This window comes from Myripristis murdjan, chromosome 14 (assembly GCF_902150065.1).
Source record: "Myripristis murdjan chromosome 14, fMyrMur1.1, whole genome shotgun sequence".
NCBI classification, from domain to species: domain Eukaryota; kingdom Metazoa; phylum Chordata; class Actinopteri; order Holocentriformes; family Holocentridae; genus Myripristis; species Myripristis murdjan.
Genome location: NC_043993.1, coordinates 34,999,833 through 35,021,840, shown reverse-complemented (window position 1 = coordinate 35,021,840; position 22,008 = coordinate 34,999,833). Strand labels below are relative to the sequence as shown.

Genomic DNA, 22,008 nt, shown 5'->3' with positions numbered 1-22,008 from the left:
GTTAACACGGTTAATCCTCTGAGGAGCATTCATGTGCTCACCAAATGTCATGGGAATCTACCAAACAGATTTATAGATTTTTTGAGACATTGTATACAAGCCAAAATTTTGCCTGAGCCATGGCGCCAGTCCGAAAGTGATGTTGTCACCAAAACTGAGAGGGTTCATCCTCTGGGGAGCGTTGCCAAGCTTCATGGCAATCCTCCCTACAGATTTCAAGATATGCTGCCTTGGATGGACAGATGGACCAAAATCAGCCATGCATAGGTTCCATCTGTTAGTGGGGTAAGAATACCTGAAAACTGTAGTCGTTAAGCATCCACTGTCCAAGATTTTACTGTCTCCCAGGCCTTTCGTTTCCCCTCTTTCAGTGTCTCTTACCTGTTTGAGGGTACGCTCCATATCGATGCCCTGGTTCCATGGGGCAGCAGGATTGGCAAGACAGTCGCCGGCATTGCCCCGTCTGGAGATATCCACCTTCTGCCTGCGTAGGTTCCTAAAGGCCTCGGCCATCACCATCACTCCGTCATACGTCAGTGCTGAAGTGTACTGAGGGACAGGAGGAGATGATGAGAAAGACAGAGGTAAATGTATGTAGGGATGAAAAATGCTGCAACACTACAGCGCCCATGCAGCACTTTGTTATTATGTCTGCCAACCACAGCTGGGGTGTGTAAATGTTTCTTAGATTGCTTTAAGACTAAAAAACCAACAGAACATCACAGGGAAATAAGTATCCTGTAACTGAATGGAAATGGAAAACCCAGATGGAAAAGGGGTGATAAATAGAATACACTGATAATATCGTTGCCAGGTTGGACCCTTTGAAATTACAGTTACAATCTGTCTAACCTCGAGGCTACTCTGCTGTCCTGTCTGTTTTATTATGTATACAATGCTGGGGCACAGACACTGGAAAAAGTATGAGGCCAATTAAATGCTGATTTAGCTGGACAGGCAAAATGCTCTGCAATATTTGCCGGCCAGATCTCTTTAAATACGATCTGGACGGCGTAAGGCTTCCTCTGAGAGGCCGCTGGGTTTCTGCAGGGCCTAACAACACACCATAATGGCCTTCTTGTTGCAAAGAGGCAGCATTTTCCCTCTGCTCATTATTTTCTGCAAGTGCACAAGAACAGAGAGTGAGAGAGAGAGAGAGAGAGAGGGGGAAAGAGAGGGAGAGAGAGAATTCCCCTCCCAATTTTCCTTATCTGTCTTTGAACTGAACACTCTGTACAGCAGCAGATTCTGTCTACAAAAATTAGTCTCTTCCACACGAACCGTACATTTCCCTGGAACCTACCTCTGGTGGGGGGTGAAATCTAATAGACTGAATGACAGAGAGGGAACAAGATGGAGAGTGAGCAGAGAAAAAAAAAGGGGAAAAGGCAAGTCTTTAGTCCAACTGAGTAGCAGCCTGGCATTAATTATCCCAGCTAGCAGGAGTTCATTAAGTCCCCCTCCGGCCGGGGGTGAATCCTATTCATTAGCCCACTGCTCACCGCGTCATTATAGCTCTCTATGGGGGCTGCTGCAGACTACCCCTGCTGCCCTTTGAAAGACTGCTCTAAAATAACATACACATATACAGCCATGGCGCGAGGTAAACTAACTTATCAAACAACTTTGGAAGTCATGCCCTCATGACGCTTGGCTCACAGCTGAATGAGCCGCACTTTAAGGGCTGAGGCTTTCATGGAGCTTTGGCCCAGTGTGCCGGTCAAAACACAGATGACAGCAGCCAGCAGCGCCTGAGGGTCCCGTCAGCAGATTCGTCATTGCAATCGCATGCTGCATAGGCAAGCTTGGTTCAAAGCCACGTAACTTTATTCTGAAGTCTAGTGGAGGTCTCAAGGTCTCCAAAGATCCCAAACATGTCCTGCTGAACTCCAGGGAAATGTGTGTAAAATGATGGCAGACATCTAGATATTTTCTATTTGATGTAAGGCTGCAGCCATAAAACAATGGAATTACGGCTTTGAATATTTCACTCAGTGTAACTTGAGTAAAGTGCTGCAACCAGCAGATATATAATATGGATTCACCATTGTTGTACAACACAATATTTTCTCATTTTTAAGCCACTTCAGTATCAATATAATGATCATAATTCAAGGAGTCAACAGAATAGATGTACAAACACACAGTTCATAGTTCACAGTGCAAACACCCTACAAATTAAAGCTGCACTAGTCAAGATTTTTAGGTAGAAATACACCTCTCATCTCAACAGAGAAAAAATAAAGAAATATATATGAAAACTGGCAAATGAAAAAGTACATCCTCATAGGCCAAGATATACATTTTTTGATTTATTTGATTTTTTGATAGACATTAAGGGAACTTTATTCAGGTTTCATAAACTGTGATTAATAAGGAGTCATGCAGTACATGTGTCAGCCTCACTCTGGTTTGCTGCTTGCTTATTATTAAATTATAATTGTATTATTTTATTTTATTTTATTTTATTTTATTTTATTTTATTTTATTATTTTAATATTATTATATATTTTATTTATTCTATCCTATTTTGTTTTATTATTTTATTGTTATTATTATTATTACTATTATTATTACTATTATTATTTTATTTTATTTTAATTGATCTTATCTTATTTTATCGTGTTATCCTACTGTGTTTTTTACCTTTTTATTCTGCTTCTATTGTGTTATCTTGTGGTGTTTTATCTTGCTGTGCAGCACTTTGGAAAACCTTGTGTTTGTTAAAATTGTGCTATATAAATAAAGTGGATTGGATTGGATTATCCTTTGGCATGTTTCACATCAGGTTTTGGTTTTGGCTTTGTTTTTTTTTTAGTTGGATAAACATGCAGAACGGGAAAAGGCCCAACTCTCCTGGTGGTTAATATATAAGCAGAGAGTTGACTGCGACTTAAACTATGGAGCAACTTAGTGGGGAGCAGAGTAATTTAGTCAGAATGGATTTCCAGGAGAGAGAGCAATTTATCAAGAAATGAAGTGGGAATAAACAGACACACACACACACTCTCTCTCTCTCTCACACACACACATACACACACAGGAATAACACACAGATACACATGTGCGACACCATGTGATATAACCTCATAGCATAAAATTTTAATTATAGCTTCCCCACTCCATCAAGTACACACACACACACACACACCAACACAAACTTATGGCAGCATACACACCACTGCCCCTCTGCCACATCTCGTTTTAAAAATACAGATCTTTGTTGGACACACATATGTGCTGGGGGCGCCGAGGTTTGGTGACCACCATAGCGTGATAGTGCCATCTCCAATCTGTGCGGCTGGAAAAAAAAAAAAAAAAAAAAAAATCCTTAAATTGGGTCAGTCTGTCACATCGCTGGATATTTCAGCGACGGATGGAGCACAGCGGGCCGCCGACAGTCACGCCTGTTCCTCTGCTTCAGCCATGGCAGAGTAACGGACATGTACATCCTCCCAATTCCCATACTTGGTTTTTCATCTTCTCCCATTTTTCCTCTCTTATTTTAAACCGCCGTGCCTTTATTTTCACCCTGCACATATTGTGTCATAGTGTTTGTATATTTTAGATGGATTTCCTCATCTCATTAGACGCCACTGCTGTTGTTTTGCACATTTTGCAGACGCACTGTGACACGCTGTCATTCTCACTTGTGTTGGGTTTTTTCCTCCCCTTAATATATTTGCTCTGTTCTCATTTCTGTTGCCTACAGCCCGATATTACTAACCAATATCGGCACATCACAGATATACCAGTATCGGTGCATGTTGGCCGCGATGAAAGACAAAGGAAGAGAGGAAAAAGACATATTGAGATTCTCTGGAGACAGTGTCATCGCGGGATGGTTTGTCCAGCAGACGCCGGCAGACGCCGGGCAGCGAGCCGGCAGAGCTGCATGTCACAGCCGAGCAGATGGAGGTGCAGACTGTGTCCAAAAGTTAGTAACTTCATTGTTCAGCTGTTAAATATCAACTATTCGATGACCAAACCTTGCAACAAGTATGTGTTTTTATGTGGGAAAAATATCAGCCAATAAATCATCTTTGGACGTTTTTTTTTTTTTTTTTTTTTTTATGCTCTCAGATATTGATATTGGTATCGGCCCCAGAAATCCAGTATAGTAGTTGGGCTCAGATATGATCCTTCAGTGGCGTAAAAAAAGTAATCACAGTTCGTACTTAAAAGTGCAAATTCTGTACCCTTCTCAAAAACTACTCAAGTGAAAGTTATGGTGTGTCTCAAATCGCACACTTCCGTTAGTGCACTGTCTATAAGTAGGCTTAGCTGACAGTACACTTACCAGCACAGTGCGCGAATTTCGACAGTGAAGGGTGTCTGTCAGACCTGACCGGGTGGGCGCGATACGGACCGGAGCCGCGGCCGGCCCGCCTGATGCCGACTGGAGCCGCGGCCGGCCCTGGTTTTCGGTGGTAAAGTTACCCAGAAGTAGACGTGTACACATCCTATCTTCAAAATAAAAGCATCACCACTGCTTCTAAGGTATTAGAGTTTTATTTTTGTAAACAACCGGAAGTGACTGTACTTTGCACAATCGCTTGATTGAGAGCTATCCGAAAACATCGAAGCAATTTTCAAAACAGACGTTATTTGGACAAACTGACCACATATTTGGAATCTACGTGGTTACTTTCTCGCCTGAAAAAAAATTAAAACTTAATAAAGCGACATATTAACAGTCGTAAAACGAAAAGTCAACTCAGCTTTTTTAGGGAGCTACTTCCGGTCAGTGGTGCTGTCAGGGTGAGAAGTGTCCATCGTTCCACACTCAACTTTTTGACCGTTTTGAGTGTACATCTGGGTATTTGCGGTGCACTGCATTTTGTTAGTATTTTCAGTGTGAACGCACTTATGCACTCAAAATACTAAGTGTAAGTGCAGAAGTGCGCGATTTGAGACACAGTTTGAGAGTCACCCATTACAAAGCATGTAAAGTATCTGCTATAAAGTGTACAGGTACATTGTGTGTAATAGAGAGAGAGCCTTTTTTGTTCTGAAACTTGAAACTTTCTGAGAAAGCCAGCTTCTGTAGAAAAAAAATACAATACAATAAAAATACAGGGTGACCCAAAAAAACGGGAATCTTCTAAGTGTGTATTGGCAGACATGAGCAAGTGGCAGCACAATTTTTAAAAAATGAATATTCCATCATTGTTTCTTAAATGGCATGTTTTAAGGTTTCAATTACTATGAATAAAATATTTTTCTTCCATCACTATTGGTTTTATTGGATTGTTAAAAAGTTCCCTTTTTTTGGGTCACCCTGTATAATATAAACAATAAAATATATAGTATTTGTGGTGACATCCAAATGACATCAACAGGAACTGATAAAAAATAATAAAATAAAAACTTGGTTGCTGATGCCAGGTGCTCACTTTTGTTGTGGTGTCAGTAGGGGGCGCTGTAATGTTCTGATTAAAATGATCCGACAGAAATACAGTCCACAAAGCTGTGAACATTTAATGTCTTTGTATATTTTGCAATGGAAATTGTGGTGGAGTAAAAATATAGATTCTATTCTCATAATGTAATGAAGTAAAAGTTACACTCGACGGAAAGCTAATTACTTGAATAAAGCACAAACTCCTAAAAAGTACTTAAGTACAGTAACAGTGCATTTCTCCTTTATCCATCTGCTGTTTTGCTGCTGGAGCATCATGAAAATGTCAGCATCTTACATTATAATAACCGCACTGATTATAATGCTGGTGACAGTCACGGAGGCGGGTGCCGGGTACCTTGGGCGGGGCGTCGGAGCCGGGGTACTCCCTCTGATCCAGCTTGTTCCAGCGCTGCATCAGCTTGATCACCATGGGGTTGCTGAAGTCGACCAGCTGGAAGCCCGTCACGTTGGCCCCGCCGTGCATGAAGCGCTCCAGGTTGATGTCCTTAAAACCCTGAGGGGGGTGGGGGGTGGGGTGGGGGGAAATGGAATAAAAACTAGTTTAGGAGGAGGAGCGACAGCAAGAATAATCATGGCACTAACGCTTGACAACAGTCGAGGAGAGTCTTGTGCAAATGACAGGACACACCCAATCACCCAGTTTGAAAACATAACAGTTTTCAAATTGGGTGAACTATCCCTTTAAAATATAAATATTGGCACATGGACTGAGGCAGCAGACAGAGAAGAGAGGAGAGCTGGATAGAGAGAGTGAGAGGGAAACACAGAGAGAGGCAAAGACAGACACAAAGAAAATAAACAAAGAAAGAAAAAGAGAAAAGAGAAAACCAAAGGAGGGAGGAGGCAGAGAAAGCGAGAGAGAGATGGAGTGAAAGAGCGAAGGCTGAAAGAAAGGAGGACACAACAGAGGAAGCGTCCCTTTCATCCTCACCAGGTTGGCCATGATATAATGGTAGCCCTTGACGTGCTTCCCGACACTGACGATCTGTGAAGAGGCAGAGCAGAGCTCAGCGTTAATCTGACTGGATTACAGCATAGCATACTTTAATTACATTAAATAATGCAGATGACAGCCGAGTGTGTGTGTCTTGACACAGTGTGACCGTCGCCTTTAATCCGGAGAAGATCAGCCGCCGCCGGAAGTCTAAACAAATGAACAGGCAGTCATGTCAGTATCTCACTGAGGGAGTAAACACTCCACGCTTTCGGAGACGTGACAATGCTTCCCGACACCCCGAGACAACACAGCGGCACACACACACATAATCACACGAGTACAAGCGCAGAGCTGCAGCTCGGTGATAAAAACCGACTTTGAAAGCCGACATCTGCCGGGAAATCCCACTGGACGTCCAGCTAATAAGGGTGTGAATTAGGCTGAAGAAATATTTTGAATCCCTCAGAAAAGCTTAGATTGATATCAGCTCCACAATGGCCTCCGCTCCGCCGGGGTAACCGGGGCATTTTGGGTTACTGAGCTGTGGAAACTCAACCCTCGACCTAAATCATGCAGTTAAGTGGGGCTGCAGCCGAGAGGAGCGTCCCACCTGCCCTGACTAAGACATCCTAAATATGCTGTGTTTGCCTAAATTGAATTGTGGAGACTTTTTAACCACAGGAAGTCTTTAAAAATGAACAGGGAAAATACAAACGAGCAAAATTACTCACAGGAAGACATTAGATCTTTTCCCTCTGGACCCTCTGGTGTCTTTCAGGATAAAGCCATCCCAGACGGGGAGGTATGATTACCTTATATGCAGTTTACATACACCGTGTTACAGGATATGTGAGCACTGATGTTCAGGTTTATAAAACACACTGCAAAAACGCAAAATCTTACCAAGATTATTTGTCTTATTTCAAGTCAAAAATGTCTTATTTCTAGTCAAAATATCTCATTACACTTAAAATAAGACATGATCACCTCAGAAGTAACTTGTTTTTAGACGATTTTCACTTGTTTCAAGTGAAAATTCGACTCAAAATTCACTTGAAACAAGTGAAAATTTGCTTGTTTCATTGGCAAAATTTGCCAGTGGAAAAAGTGAAAATTCACTTGAAATAAGTGAAAATTAGCTAGAAACAAGAAACAAATTTTGCCAATGAAACAAGCAAATTTTCACTTGTTTCAAGCAAATTTTCACTTGAAACAAGAGACAATTGTCTATTTACTTCTGAGGTGATCATGTCTTATTTTAAGTGTAATGAGATATTTTGACTAGTAATAAGACATTTTTGACTTGAAATACGACAAATAATCTTGGTAAGATTTTGAGTTTTTTGCAGTGCAGCTACACCTTCCTGCCCTTTGGGACCCCAAGGTGCAAAAAGACTGCACATCACAGCGTTAAAGTCCACATGAAACGACCTCACATGACCTTGACTTCCTGTCAAACAGCGTGTCTTAAACAGCATCCTGCATCCGTGGGCGTAAATTAAAATGTGAACCAATAAAACCTTCACAAATCTTCAAACATCCTCTCTCATCCACCCTCCACCTCATCCCTTCAAAATAAAAGTGTTTCTCCCCCAAACTGAGATCCTGTTGGTTTGCACGTGTGAATATTCATCATATCATCATATACAGCAAATCAAGAGAGTAAGAGTCCATTTGATGTTTTTTTTTTTTTTTTTTTTACAGCCAAATTGAATGTTGGTAGAGTGTTGGGTTCTCTCTGTGTGATATGAATCCACATGGTGATGAAATATCCTCATTAGCTGCTCTGTGGATCTCTAAATTCACTTCCATAGTGCAACAAAACCAGTCCCAAAATAATAAAATAACACAAACAAACACAAAGAAAGCAGATTATGCCAAGATTAAAAAAAAAACAAGTCCTGGTACCCATTTTTTGAGGAAGTTAAATAGACCTTTTCTTGTCATTTTAACTGGAAAGTAGATCCGGCACAAATGGTTGCCACTGTTACCGTTATTGTTGTTAGACAAAAAGAAAAAGTGTACTGGGACTTCTTGTTTTTATTTTGTCCTAATCCACGTTTTCATGGTGTTTATGTGCTAAATGTGCTATTCTGGGAGCTGGCTTGCTGCGTCATGTAAGTGAGCGATACGGACGTGATGGAAAAACACAGCGTTGTGGATGAGCAGCCCAGGGGAGCATGGAGCAACTAATGAGGACATTTCACCACCATGTGGCCTCCAATGCCCAGGTGACTGTTCAACCCGACACTCTACCAAAGTTCAGTTTTGCTTTAACAGCCGTTAAAAACTTTAAGAGAAAGTGAGCTGGACTTGATTTCACTGACTTTGTTGATTTGCTGCTATTGCACAACGACTACATCATTTTCCACTCGGTGTGAATTCTGTCTGTGAATAAAAACAAGTTTGTGTTGCATGATTTCATTTGCGTTGAGGTTCACTGTGACAGCTGGTGGCTTATGAGGCTTGCTACACATTGCTGGCCTGCTAATGAGGTCCAATTGCTCATTCAAATCAGGTGCATTAAGATACGTTGGTAAGGTGTAAAAAAAACAAAACAAAAAGGTGACAGTTGGACAAATACAGATATAAAAAGGTGTTTATGTGTTTGGCGGCGCCGCTGACCGTCACCGCGGACGGCTCAGCGGGTCCCAGTGTGACAGAGTCCATCACGTCTGTTTGTGAAATGTTGTGTGTGCACTGGGGTCTAACAAAGATGGAACAGGAGGTCTGCCGCTCCGTGGGGCAAAGACACACACACAACCACACACACACACACACACACAGCGAGTTGTTAGCACAGTGACAGATGTCAGTGTGGAGATTTCCTGAATAATTGAACAATTATGGAGACACCAGTTGCCTCAGGGATGGATGGAAGGATGAAGGGATGAGGTGAGGAAGGAGGAGGAGGACATTCTGAGTGTGCTTATGCCAACTGATACCACTGGAGATCACAACAGACTGTTTTTGAAATGGAAAACTTTCTAATTAATGAAAACACATTCAACGGGGGGGAAAAAAACAACAAAAAAAACATAAAGTGAGTGTGTGTGAAGTCGGAACTTGTGTGTTTTAGGGAGTTTCAATCTCTGCAATCCTGAAGCCAACAAATAGAGAAGAGCCCTGCAGCTGTCGCTGCACTTCACACAACCTGGAGACGCACTCGGTGTTTGTGATTGTGCCGCTCGTCTGGCACTGACAAGAAACAGATGGTGGCCTTAGAGCTCATGAATTCATCACATGTATCGCTGACACGTGATGAATTTTATATGTTGGCTTGCTCGCTGGCAAAACCACAGTGTCTGGTTTGCTACTTCACCGTCTTATTACCACACCTGGTTTGCATTAACCCCACCCCACCCCCCAGGTATTTGGTAGCTGATAACCATGCTAATAACACCAAAGAACAATTTGTTAGACTTAGACTTAGACTTAGACTTCTTTTATTGTCATTGCACAAAAAAACACAGCAGTGAGATTTTGGCAACGAAATGTCGTTGCTTGGCTTCCGGATTACAGCAGAGATGGAATTGTGGGACCGTTTAGGTATATATAAATATAAATATTATACATAAATATAGTCTATATAACTGGTATGATATGGTCTATATAACTAGTGCTAAAAAACAGGAGCTAAATAGTAATGAGTGCAATTTAGAATAGCTAGATAAAACAGAATGTACAACAACAGACTAAACAGTGTAAACAACTGAATAACCAGTATAAATAATAATGAGTGCAATTGAGAATAACTAGATAAAAACAGAATGTAAACAACGGACTGAGCAGCGTAAACAACTGAATAACCAGTGTAAATAATAACGAGTGCAATAAGAACAGAATGTAAACAACAGAAAAAGAAAACAACTGACTAAACAGTGTTAACAGTGGAAGATTGCACAGAAATGTATTGTCCATACGTAGCTGCTGGGCGGGCGGGGAGGGGGTTATTGCACAAATAGGAGGTAATTAATTCTCCTCATCCCAGGGGTGTTTCCCGGACTGGGCTGGCCTGAAGAAACCATACCTCCATAAAGGGATATTGCACAGAAATGTATTGTCCATACGTAGCTGCTGGGCGGGCGGGCGGCGGAGGGGGGGTGGGGGTGGGGGGGGTTATTGCACAAATAGGAGGTAATTAATTCTCCTCATCCCAGGGGTGTTTCCCGGACTGGGCTACACACCCTGGGCCTGAAGAAACCATACCTCCATAAAGGGATATTGCACAGAAATGTATTGTCCATACGTACACTATATTACCAAAAGTATTCGCTCACCTGCCTTTACTCATACTATGAACTGAAGTGCCATCCCATTCCTAACCCATAGAGTTCAATATGATGTCGGTCCACCTTTTGCAGCTATTACAGCTTCAACTCTTCTGGGAAGACTGTCCACAAGGTTGAGGAGAGTGTTTATAGGAATTTTTGACCATTCTTCCAAAAGCGCATTGGTGAGGTCACACACTAATGTTGGTCGAGAAGGCCTGGCTCTCAGTCTCCGCTCTAATTCATCCCAAAGGTGTTCTATCGGGTTCAGGTCAGGACTCTGTGCAGGCCAGTCAAGTTCATCCACACCAGACTCTGTCATCCATGTCTTTATGGACCTTGCTTTGTGCACTGGTGCACAGTCATGTTGGAAGAGGAAGGGGCCCGCTCCAAACTGTTCCCACAAGGTTGGGAGCATGGAATTGTCCAAAATGTTTTGGTATCCTGAAGCATTCAAAGTTCCTTTCACTGGAACTAAGGGGCCAAGCCCAGCTCCTGAAAAACAACCCCACACCATAATTCCTCCTCCACCAAATTTCACAGTCGGCACAATGCAGTCTGAAATGTACCGTTCTCCTGGCAACCTCCAAACCCAGACTCGTCCATCAGATTGCCAGATGGAAAAGCGTGATTCATCACTCCAGAGAACGCGTCTCCACTGCTCTAGAGGCCAGTGGCGGCGTGCTTTACACCATTGCATCCGACGCTTTGCATTGCACTTGGTGATGTGTGGCTTGGCTGCAGCTGCTCGGCCATGGAAACCCATCCCATGAAGCTCTCTGCGTACTGTACTTGGGCTAATCTGAAGGTCACATGAAGTTTGTAGCTCTGTAGCAATTGACTGTGCAGAAAGTCGGCGACCTCTTCGCACTATGCGCTTCAGCATCCGCTGACCCCTCTCCGTCACTTTACGTGGCCTACCACTTCGTGGCTGAGTTGCTGTTGTTCCCAAACGCTTCCATTTTGTTATAATAGAGCTGACAGTTGACTGTGGAATATTTAGGAGCGAGGAAATTTCACGACTGGATTTGTTGCACAGGTGGCATCCTATGACAGTTCCACGCTGGAATTCACTGAGCTCCTGAGAGCGGCCCATTCTTTCACAAATGTCTTGTTTCACAGTCTGCATGCCTGAGTGCTTGATTTTATACACCTGTGGCCAGGCCAAGTGATTAGGACACCTGATTCTGATCATTTGAATGGGTGAGCGAATACTTTTGGTAATATAGTGTAGCTGCTGGGCGGGCGGGCGGCGGAGGGGGGGTGGGGGTGGGGGGGGTTATTGCACAAATAGGAGGTAATTAATTCTCCTCATCCCAGGGGTGTTTCCCGGACTGGGCTACACACCCTGGGCCTGAAGAAACCATACCTCCGTAAAGATATATTGCACAGAAATGTATTGTCCATATGACAAGTTATTTGGCATTGAGCAGTCTGATGGCCAGGGGGAAGTAACTGTTTCTGAGTCTGGCTGTTCTGCAGCGGATGCTGCGGAACCTTCTGCCAGACGCCAGTCGGGAGAACAGTCCATGCTGGGGGTGGGTGGGGTCAGAAATGATCCGGTGGGCTCTGGATAGGCAGCGGCTGTCTGCTACATCCTGGATGGGGGGGAGCGAGGTCCCGATGATCTTCTCCGCCGTCCTCACCACTCTCTGCAGAGACTTCCAGTCTGAGGCCCTACAGCTCCCAGACCAGACGGAGATGCAGCTGGTCAGCAAGCTCTCGATGGTCCCTCTGTAGAAGGTGGTTAGGATGGGAGGGGGGAGGGAGGCTCTTCTCATCCGCCGTAGGAAGTGCAGGCGCTGCTGTGCCTTCTTCGCCAGGGAGGAGGTGTGGAGTGACCAGCCGAGGTTGTCGGTGATGTGCACCCCCAGGTACTTGGTAGTGCTCACGACTTCCACGGCTGTGTCGTTGATGAGGAGGGGTGTGTGGCTGGGTCTGGATCTCCTGAAGTCCACGATAATCTCCTTAGTTTTATCGACATTCAGGACCAGGTTGTTCACCTTACACCAGTCCACAAGGTGTTGCACTTCCTCCCTGTAAGCCAGTTCGTTGTCGTCCTGAATGAGGCCCACAACTGTTGTGTCGTCCGCGTACTTCAGGATGTGGTTGCTGCTGTACCTGGGGCGACAGTCGTGGGTCATCAGGGTGAACAACAGGGGGCTCAGAACACATCCCTGGGGGGAGCCGGTGTTCAGGGAGATGACACTGGAGGTGTTGTTCCCCACTCGGACAGACTGGGTTCTGTCGGTGAGGAAGTCCAGCAGCCAGTTACACAGGGAGGTTTTGAGGCCCAGGGGCTCCAGTTTGCATATCAGGTCCTGGGGGATGATCGTATTGAATGCTGAGCTGAAGTCCAGGAACAGCATCCGTACGTGGGTGTTCTTTCCTTCCAGGTGCTCCAGGCTCAGGTGGAGAGCAGTGGAGATGGCATCCTCCGTGGAGCGGTTTGGCTGATATGCAAACTGGAACGGGTCGAATGATGGGGGGAGTATGGAGATGATGTTGTCCTTAACCACCCTCTCGAAGCACTTCATGATGGTGGATGTAAGTGCAACGGGGCGAAAGTCGTTAAGGCATGTGATGGCTGGTTTCTTGGGCACTGGAATTATTGTGGCCGACTTGAAACACGGGGGGACAACAGCCTGGTTCAGTGACATGTTGAAAATGTCTGTGAGCACATGGGCCAGCTGGTCTGCACATTCCTTGATCAGCCGTCCTGGAATGTTGTCAGGGCCTGCAGCTTTCCGTGCATTGACCTTCCTCAGGGCTCTCCGCACTGCAGTGATTTCAAGCCTGAGTGGCTGTTCATCGGGGTGAGGGGTAGCTTTCCTCGCAGGATTTTTATTTAGAGCTTCAAACCTTCCGAAGAAGTTATTGAGCTCATTGAGGAAGCTGATGTCATCCTGGCAGGGTGTGGGTGTGGCTTTGTAGTCGGTGACAGTCTGGATGCCCTGCCACAGTTGTCTGGTGTTGTTGGGGTCCTGGAAGAAGCCCTGGATCTTCTGACTGTGGGCGCGCTTTGCTACTCTGATGGCACGGTTCAGATTTGCCCTCGCTGATTTGAGTGCCGTCGCATCACCAGATTTGAATGCAGCATTGCGCTCCCTCAGTCTTTCGCGCACCTCCTTAGTCATCCAAGGTTTCTGGTTGGCCCGTGTGATGATAGTCTTGGTGACTGTAACCTCCTCCATGCACCACTGTATGTAGCCTGACACAGATGCAGCATACTCCCCCACATTGGTGTGTTGATTGTCTGTTGCAGCCTCTCTGAACATGCTCCATTCGGTGCATTCAAAACAGTCCTGCAGTGCAGACATGGCTCCCTCAGGCCACACTCTCACCTTCTTCACAGCCGGCTTTTCCCTGGTGAGCAAAGGCTGGTATGCAGGAATTAGCATAACAGAGAGGTGGTCTGAGGAGCCCAGGTGGGGGCGGGGGGCTGCTCTGAATGCCTTCTTGATGTTTGTGTAAACCAAGTCCAGTGTATTCTCCCCTCTAGTAGCAAAATCCACATGCTGGTAAAAATTCGGAAGCACAGTCTTCATGTTGGCCTGGTTAAAGTCCCCAGCAACAATAAAAACGCCCTCCGGGTGTGTGGATTGCATGTCGCTGATGGCACGGTAAAGAACACTCAGGGCTTGTTTACAGTTAGCGCTGGGCGGAATGTAAACAGCAACAATTAGGTCAACTGTTAAGGTCAACTGTGTTTTTTGCCACAGTAACTTAACTGTGAAAACAAATAATATTACATTAATAAAATTACATTTCAGCTATAATGTTACCAAAGGCTCTATATATATATATATATATATATATATATATATATATATATATATATATATAAAAGAGAGAAACCGTTGGCTGCTGTGACAAAGAAAAAAATGAGTGCAGTACAGTCTTTTGGCCATCGGGGGCAGTGATGAGCACTCTCTAAACAGTGGAATAAATGGAGGTCAGTGGGGCTAAATGCCACAAAATGTTTACTAACTTTGGTTCCAAATATTTACCAGTGACTGGAATATTTCTGTCATTGTTAAATGTTAGTGATATTTATAATGAAGACAGAATAATGAGCTTAAGGTTTTTAAAATGATGTCAGTTTTCTCCGTTTATCTCTTTAAGAGGAAGAAAAGGTGTTTAAAATGTGATGTGGTGCTGGTGTTTTTTGGTGGCATCACCTGCTCCAGCATGTTCCCCAGCCTCTCAGCCTCCAGGTCAATCACAAACTTCTTCTCCTGCCGCCGGTCCAGGTCCTCCAGCAACCGCCGGTAGCTGGCGTCGTTGAAGTTTTCTACGCAGATGGCGCTGACCTGCCAGTTGTTTTGGCCCGCCTTCTCCATGATGGCCTGCAGGATGGCATAGCCTGACGGACAGACACAGAGAGCAACACACGTCAGAGGCTAAAAAAACATATCACATATAACAAACTTTAAAAACCCACCTTTATTTTACATTACAGAGTCAGAAAATACCATAAAAATAAAAATATAAATTATATAGAAGTGCATCTTTATTGGACATATGAGCAATTTTATTTTCTGACAAGAAATAATTAAAGGGAATTTCATCTAGATTTCACAGCGCTGACAGTGTATTCCAATAAACACTGTAGACTTTTCATTTTGGAAAATTAAACTGGCTGGCTCTTAAATGATGTGTGACTGAATCACAGAGGATAAATGTGGAGCCTGAGGTGACAGCAGCTGAGAAATGCTGATCTAGTGTACAATTTGTGATGCTGCCCTACTTCAGATGAGAGAGACAGATTTCTTTCTCTGTCTATAGGCGCATTTCCCCGTTCAATACTTTAAGCTAAACTAAGAAATTCAGTCTGTTTGGGTGTGAAACTTTGGGTGATCAAATTCCGCATTTCATTCATTGTCGGTGAAACAGCTACAGAAATTGTCTATTGATGAAAGTGAGGCTGTTTTTGTGCTATATTTCCTGGCTGAAATATGGCACAGCAGGCCATTTGAGGCAACAAAACATATTGATTGTAATTACTGGTTTCAGTAATAGCAAATTGGCCTTACTATACACAAAATTCCTGGCAAAACAACTCTCTTCCCCTCGAAGAGAAACCGCCATGAAGCGGCAAAACTCCTCTCTGTGCGTAAATCCTTTATCCTTCTCCAAGCTCGGGCTCGACTTTTTCTGCAATGAGTGAAACAGGCTGGTGTCTATGAGTCGGAGGTACCACTTGACTCTAGCGAGGTGGGGTGGGGGGTTGGGGGGGGACCCTCGCTGTCAGGTTTGTGTATAAAGAAGATGAGTGTCGGAGAGGAAACCAGGGAGCTGTGAGGGCGGCTGTTCTCCAGCAGGAACAGATGTCCCCCTTAAACGGCCCCTCCTGGTGGCCATCACAATCTGGCAACCCGTCTCCCTGCGCTCCCAATTAGTGGATTAACCTGTGCTCTGGCAACCCGGCTCCCTCTCCACCTCCTCTATCCCCTCCCCACCCCCTTGCTCCCCATTAGAGGCATGTCGGTGCCAAGCGGGAGCGCTGGTGGCAGTGACAAACATAGGCTGAAAAACACACATACGCACACACGTGCACACGCTGTGGCACTTCAGGCTTTTCCTACTTGGAGAAAAATATCTCCCACTAAACCCTGAGGGAAAGGCTGATTCATGACATTGCAGCTACAACGGGAGAACTTCAATTTGTTCGGAGGCCAGGCAAAAAAAAGGGGGGCAATCGTTAAATTTTCACAACCGTAACACAAGGCGGAGAAGCGGGCCATGCTTGAAAAAGGCAAAGAAGATCCTTTTATGTAGAAAGTGCTGGACGTCCTTTGATTAGGACTCCACTGCGCCGGCACTGGTTTCACTTTTGACCCCCTTACCTTGGAACCACAGCTCACATTACCAACATTTTCATGTGACTGAACTTTGACTCTGCTGCTGCCTATTGATAATTGTTATGAAATACACCTTTTCACATGTGAAAATTTGAATTTCACATATGAATTTACCCTTTTCACATGTGACAGGCAAAATTCACATGTGAACCAACATTTTTAAATATGAATAGAAAACAATGTCACATGTGAACTAGATATTTTCAAATGTTTGAAATTTTCCTCATGTGAAAAGAAACTTGGTCATGTGTAATCAGCATTTTCACATGTGATTGGCTTCTAAGTAAGTAAGTAAGTAAATTTTATTTATAGAGCGCTTTTCACAGCCAGAGGCACAAAGTGCTGTACAATACACAATACAATGGGTAAAAATACCAATTAAATAATAGATATAATAAATATGAAATACAAAATACCAAGTACCATTACGACAATAAAGCAAGAAAGAAGAAGAAGCAATCAGTACAGTCAGTGCAAATGCAATCAGGACATAAAGTGCAGTCAGTGTCTAAATATGAAATACAAAGTGCCAAGTACCATAACAGCAATAAAAAAAATTTAAAAAAAGCAATCAGTACATAAAGTGCGGTCAGTGCTTAACAGCCCTGGGTCAGTTAGGAATAAAATGCCTGTTTAAACAAGTGTGTCTTGAGGTGTTTTTTAAAAGACTCTACTGAGTCCATGGACCGGAGGGCTAGTGGGAGGTCGTTCCAGAGGCGTGGGGCCACCGCTTTAAAAGACCTGTCCCCTCGCGTGCTAAAAGAGGTGCGAGGAGCCATCAGTAGGTGCTGCTGTGAGGACCTCAGGCTGCGAGTCGAACTGTACGGCTGGATCAAGGCAGCAATGTAAGCCGGGGCTTGGCCATGTAGAGCTCGAAAAGTGAGCACAAGAATTTTAAAATGGAAGCGGTATAAAACAGGGAGCCAATGGAGAGATGTGAGAATGGGTGTGATCTGAGCTCTCCTGTTAGTGCGGGTCAGAAGCCTTGCAGCAGCATTTTGTACCGATTGTAGTCGGGCCAGCTCCCTTTTGTTAAGGCATGTAAAAAGGCTGTTACAGTAGTCTAAACGGGAAGACACAAATGCATGAATGATCATCTCTAGTTCCTTGTTGGACACCATGGGTCTAAGTTTAGAGATGTTGCGCAGTTGAAAGAAACAAGTTGTTTGCAGTGGTGGTCTAGTGACATGGACTGGTCAAAGATGACACCCAGGTTTCTCATCTTAGTTTTTACTGAATGGCTCAGGTCCCCAAGATGCTGCTTAATCCCTGGGATGACACTGTCCGGGGCAATGATAAGGGTCTCCGTTTTACTGGGGTTCAGCTGGAGGCTGTTGTCACTTGACCACTGTTTAACCTTAGATAGGCAGTTCATTAGTGAGCTCAGTTTCTGGAACTCACAGGTCTTGAAAGAGCAGTAGATCTGAATGTTGTCTGCGAACAAATGGTAGGAGACGTCATCAAATTGCTGGATAATGTGGCCAAGGGGGAGAACATATAACAAAAACAGGAGTGGTCCCAGGACAGATCCTTGAGGCACACCGCACGGTAGGTCAGCTGGGTCGGACTGGGTGTTGTTGATAGACACCCTGAAGCTTCTACCAGTCAGGTAGGAGTGGAACCAGCTCAGTACAGGGCCTGACATCCCGACCTGGTCCCTCAGTCTGTCCATCATGATGGTATGGTCCACTGTATCAAATGCCGAGGAGAGATCCAGCAGGACCAGGACTGTGGATCTCCCTGAGTCAGCAGACATCATGATGTCACTAGTCACTATTAATAGAGCAGTTTCCGTTGAATGGCGTTGTCTGAACTAGAATGTCCACATGTGAAAAACACATGAACTCAAATGAGATTTGCATCTTCACATGAATTCCACATTACCACTAGTTTCTTCACATGTGAACTATAGTTTTCATATGTAAAAACAACACATTTCACATGAACTCAAATGAGATTTGCATCTTCACAAGAATTCTATGTAACTGGATTCTTCTCATGTGGACAATAATTTTCCCATGTGAAATAATAACATGTGGTTTCAGACCGCATGAGAAAAAACAACATGAAAATCACATGTGAAATCATTACATCACATGTGACTGTAGATCATGTGTTCCAAAAGCACATGTGGTTTATTTCACGTGTTTTTGTTTGTTTGTTTGTTTGTTTGTTTTTTAAAGGGCTTTCAAAAGGTGCAGGTCTTAGCTCAGGGCACAACCTCATTTGGGCATAACCAGGAAATTTCTTGACAGTTTTAAATTTTTGACATTCGTTGTGTCAACGTGTCCACTAAGAATTTATGTCAGTCTGAAACAGGCAAACATATGTGTAACACAAAATTACCAAACTGGTCCATAACGGCAAACCTGCATTTAACAAACCATTTTTATTGTACATGAAATGACAATTCAATACATTAAACAGGCAACTCTGGTAAGGATCAGGATATGCTTTCCCACAAAAGTATGATTTAAGAAGACATTGTGACTAGGTTCCCTTTCATTTTCAGGAGTCTGGGGGACACAGAGGACCTCTGGCTGAGGATCTCAACCTACGCAAACATTCCTAAGGGATCACAAGGTCTAAAGCATGATGTGGAGCCAGGTCATGAAGAGCCTTCAAGGTAATCAATAAAATCTTAAAAAATCAACCATGAAACAAGCAGGGAGCCAATGTAAAGAGGCTCAAACTGGATGCGATCATGCTTCTTGGTGCTGGTTAAAAGCCTTGCAGCCTGAGTTTTGTACAGTCTGTGGTTGTTTCAAAGTTTTTTGATTGAGGCACTAGAAGAGGCTGTTGGACTCGTCAAGGCGTGAGCAGATAAAAGCATGTACACCAGGTTCTCCATCTCTAAAATCTAAAATAGATCTTATTCTTGCAATATGTCTGCTCAGGCACTGCATGAAAATAAACAGAAGTAGTGGAATAAACAGGAGAAGAACTGAGTGGTTAGTAGCTACAGCCACCATGGCTGAAGAGACAGAGAAGACACTCAAGGAGAAAGATCTCACAGTTCTGGACAGACTGCTTGATTGACAGGTGATCTCCAGGAAGTGCAGAGCAGAGGTACCACAGCAGCGATGGTCCATGTTATTCCACTTCCCAGATTTGGACGCTTGATATGCGTGTTGCTCGTGATGATTGACAGTTGCTCTCACCTATAACAGTGCAAACACATCCTAGCTGCACCTGATTGGATAAACACTTCACTTGTGGGCCGTCCTCTCCCAGATTTCAAACTGGACCAATATGGTGGCTGTTTCTGAAGAGCCTTTTTTCTTCGTCAGTTCACCGAAAGGGGTTTTTGAAAATGCTTGAGGCTAGTTAAATCCTGCAGCTGCTGAATCTGTCTTCATTTTAGATTGACGATGGTCCGATGGTTCAATGGTTTGATTTTTCGATGGTTTGATGGTCCAATGGTGTGATGGTCTAATGGTTTGATGTTTGATGATTGTTTAAAAGTTTCATGTGAGTTTTGCATCAGAAGCGAATTCCATCAGACGCCTGTAATTTGCATAAAGTAGCCTAGACCTCAACTTTATGAAAATGAGGAGACGCTGACCTGACGCCCTGTCTCTCGAAATGCAATGTAACACTACCAGAATGCACTGCACAGCTGCCTACATAGACAATGAATGGAAAGTGTGGAAATGACTGATCATGTGGACACGAACCATGAGTGCTTAGCCCCAAAGATGGAGACAAAATCAAAAACCAGCCTTGCCAAATACCAGCTTAAATGAAAACATTCTCACCTATTTCTGTCATTATGGCAACAGAAAATCAATACACTGAGGAGAGATTGGGTTTTTGTTAAATTACTGAGAAGTTATATCAGAACCACCTCCATTTAAAGACCACTCAGCTACGAAAGCCACAAAAACTGAGAGAAGATGGGATGGCAGTTCTGTCTGACGATGAACAAGATGCAGCACCACGCCAGCAGGAGTTCAGAGACACTGTGAACATGCCAGACAAATCCACTGGAAAGGACTTGGACCAAACAGCTTGCTGGGAAAAGAGCCAAAACCCGAGAAGAAATCCATTACATTCGACGTGATGTCTTTTCTAGAATCGCTCCACCAGTATGATGAACTGGGGTTTGACCGGGATTGGTTTTTGAAGGCTGACGACCGATCAGCTGAACTGAAGCTGCAGATGACAGATGGTGTGAAAACTCATGGTGTGATTTAGAGGAAACAGGTCATCTTTAGCTTCACTTGTGCTGCAGGTTTGCAGACTGTGTTGGTCAATGTCAGCTTGTAAGTTCATGTCTATTGTATTTTATTCATAGTTGTACATACTTAGACATAAACTCTGACTAAACTTCTTATTAACACTGAATAAACCTATTTGCAAACTTCCCTGTGTGCACTGTATGTAGGTTAAATGACTAGTTTTTACTTATAACCAGTTCAATCCCTCCATCCCATTACTCATTACTAATAATTTGACACACACACTGAAACCCCCACAGTCCTGAGGGAATAAATAAAACTGTAATTAAGTTTCCTAATTAACTGATTCAACTAAGAATCACATGTCAGCGAGGCGAGACATTTTCTGACTGAACTTGTCTTAAGTTCTCTTAGTTTTAGGTAGCCAGGGGATGCAATTAGGTCCACAAGTATTTCGATAGTGACACAATATTGATAATTTTGCCCTTTGACACCACCACAGTGGATTTGAAATGGAGTAATCAAGACGTGATTGAAGTGCAGATTTTCAGGTTTAATTTGAAGGGTTGAACAAAAATATGGCATCAACCTTTTACGAATTACAGCCAATTTTATATGTGGTAAGCCCATTTTCAGAGGCTCAAAAGTAAGTAAAAAGCAGCTTCTTCAGGTGTGGCCTGTTCCCTTGTTATTCCATCACAAATTAAGAAAATAAAAGGTCCTTGACTTCAATCCATGTGTTTGAATGTAAGTGTATGAATATTGTGTCACTGTCCAAATACTTACAGACCTATTTGTGTAGGTTTTTTAAGTTCTAGGTGCCTTAATAGTTTCTCAAATTTGACTTTTTGTGCCACAAGAAAGGATTCAGTGTTTTTTCCCACAAAACTGTATTCTCGCCTCGGTGAAAATGGATTTAGACAACGTCTGACGTCAAAAACGTTTCATGGGCTTAGAAAGTTTGAATCCTGTGTGAGGTTTGGATTCCATGACAAAATCGGGTGGTGGAATACGTTTATTATTCCCTTAAAGCCATAATTAACTGAGTTTATGGGACATTACCGAACATGTTCCTTTCAGTCATAAATGGAGTAAAAAATGAGACTTCCAAAATGCTCCTTTTTTTTCCTTCTTTTTTTCCGTCCCATGGCAGCGTTTTGCAGCACATTTTTAAAATAAATGGAGCAAGCTCTGAAACGCACTGGCCAATATTAAATATTATCCCTAGGACCGAGCATCTCTTTGGCAGTCAAGTGTATGTTTTAAACGCCTGTATTGGGTAGCAAAAGTGCCAGAATATCATAATAAATTTATGGTACATTACTCTTTA

The 22,008-nt window shown here is 43.5% G+C and overlaps 1 protein-coding gene across 1 annotated transcript in view; it reads right to left on the bottom strand.

Annotated features, from left to right (window-relative positions):
• LOC115371203 (glutamate receptor 4-like) overlaps positions 1-22,008 on the bottom strand; it is a 79,409-nt gene that overhangs the window by 40,907 nt on the left and 16,494 nt on the right. Inside the window, 4 exon segments of the mRNA XM_030068396.1 lie at positions 382-549; positions 5,760-5,918; positions 6,357-6,410; positions 14,815-14,999. Of these exon segments, the coding sequence (XP_029924256.1) occupies positions 382-549; positions 5,760-5,918; positions 6,357-6,410; positions 14,815-14,976 (543 nt within the window). The 5' untranslated portion in view covers positions 14,977-14,999.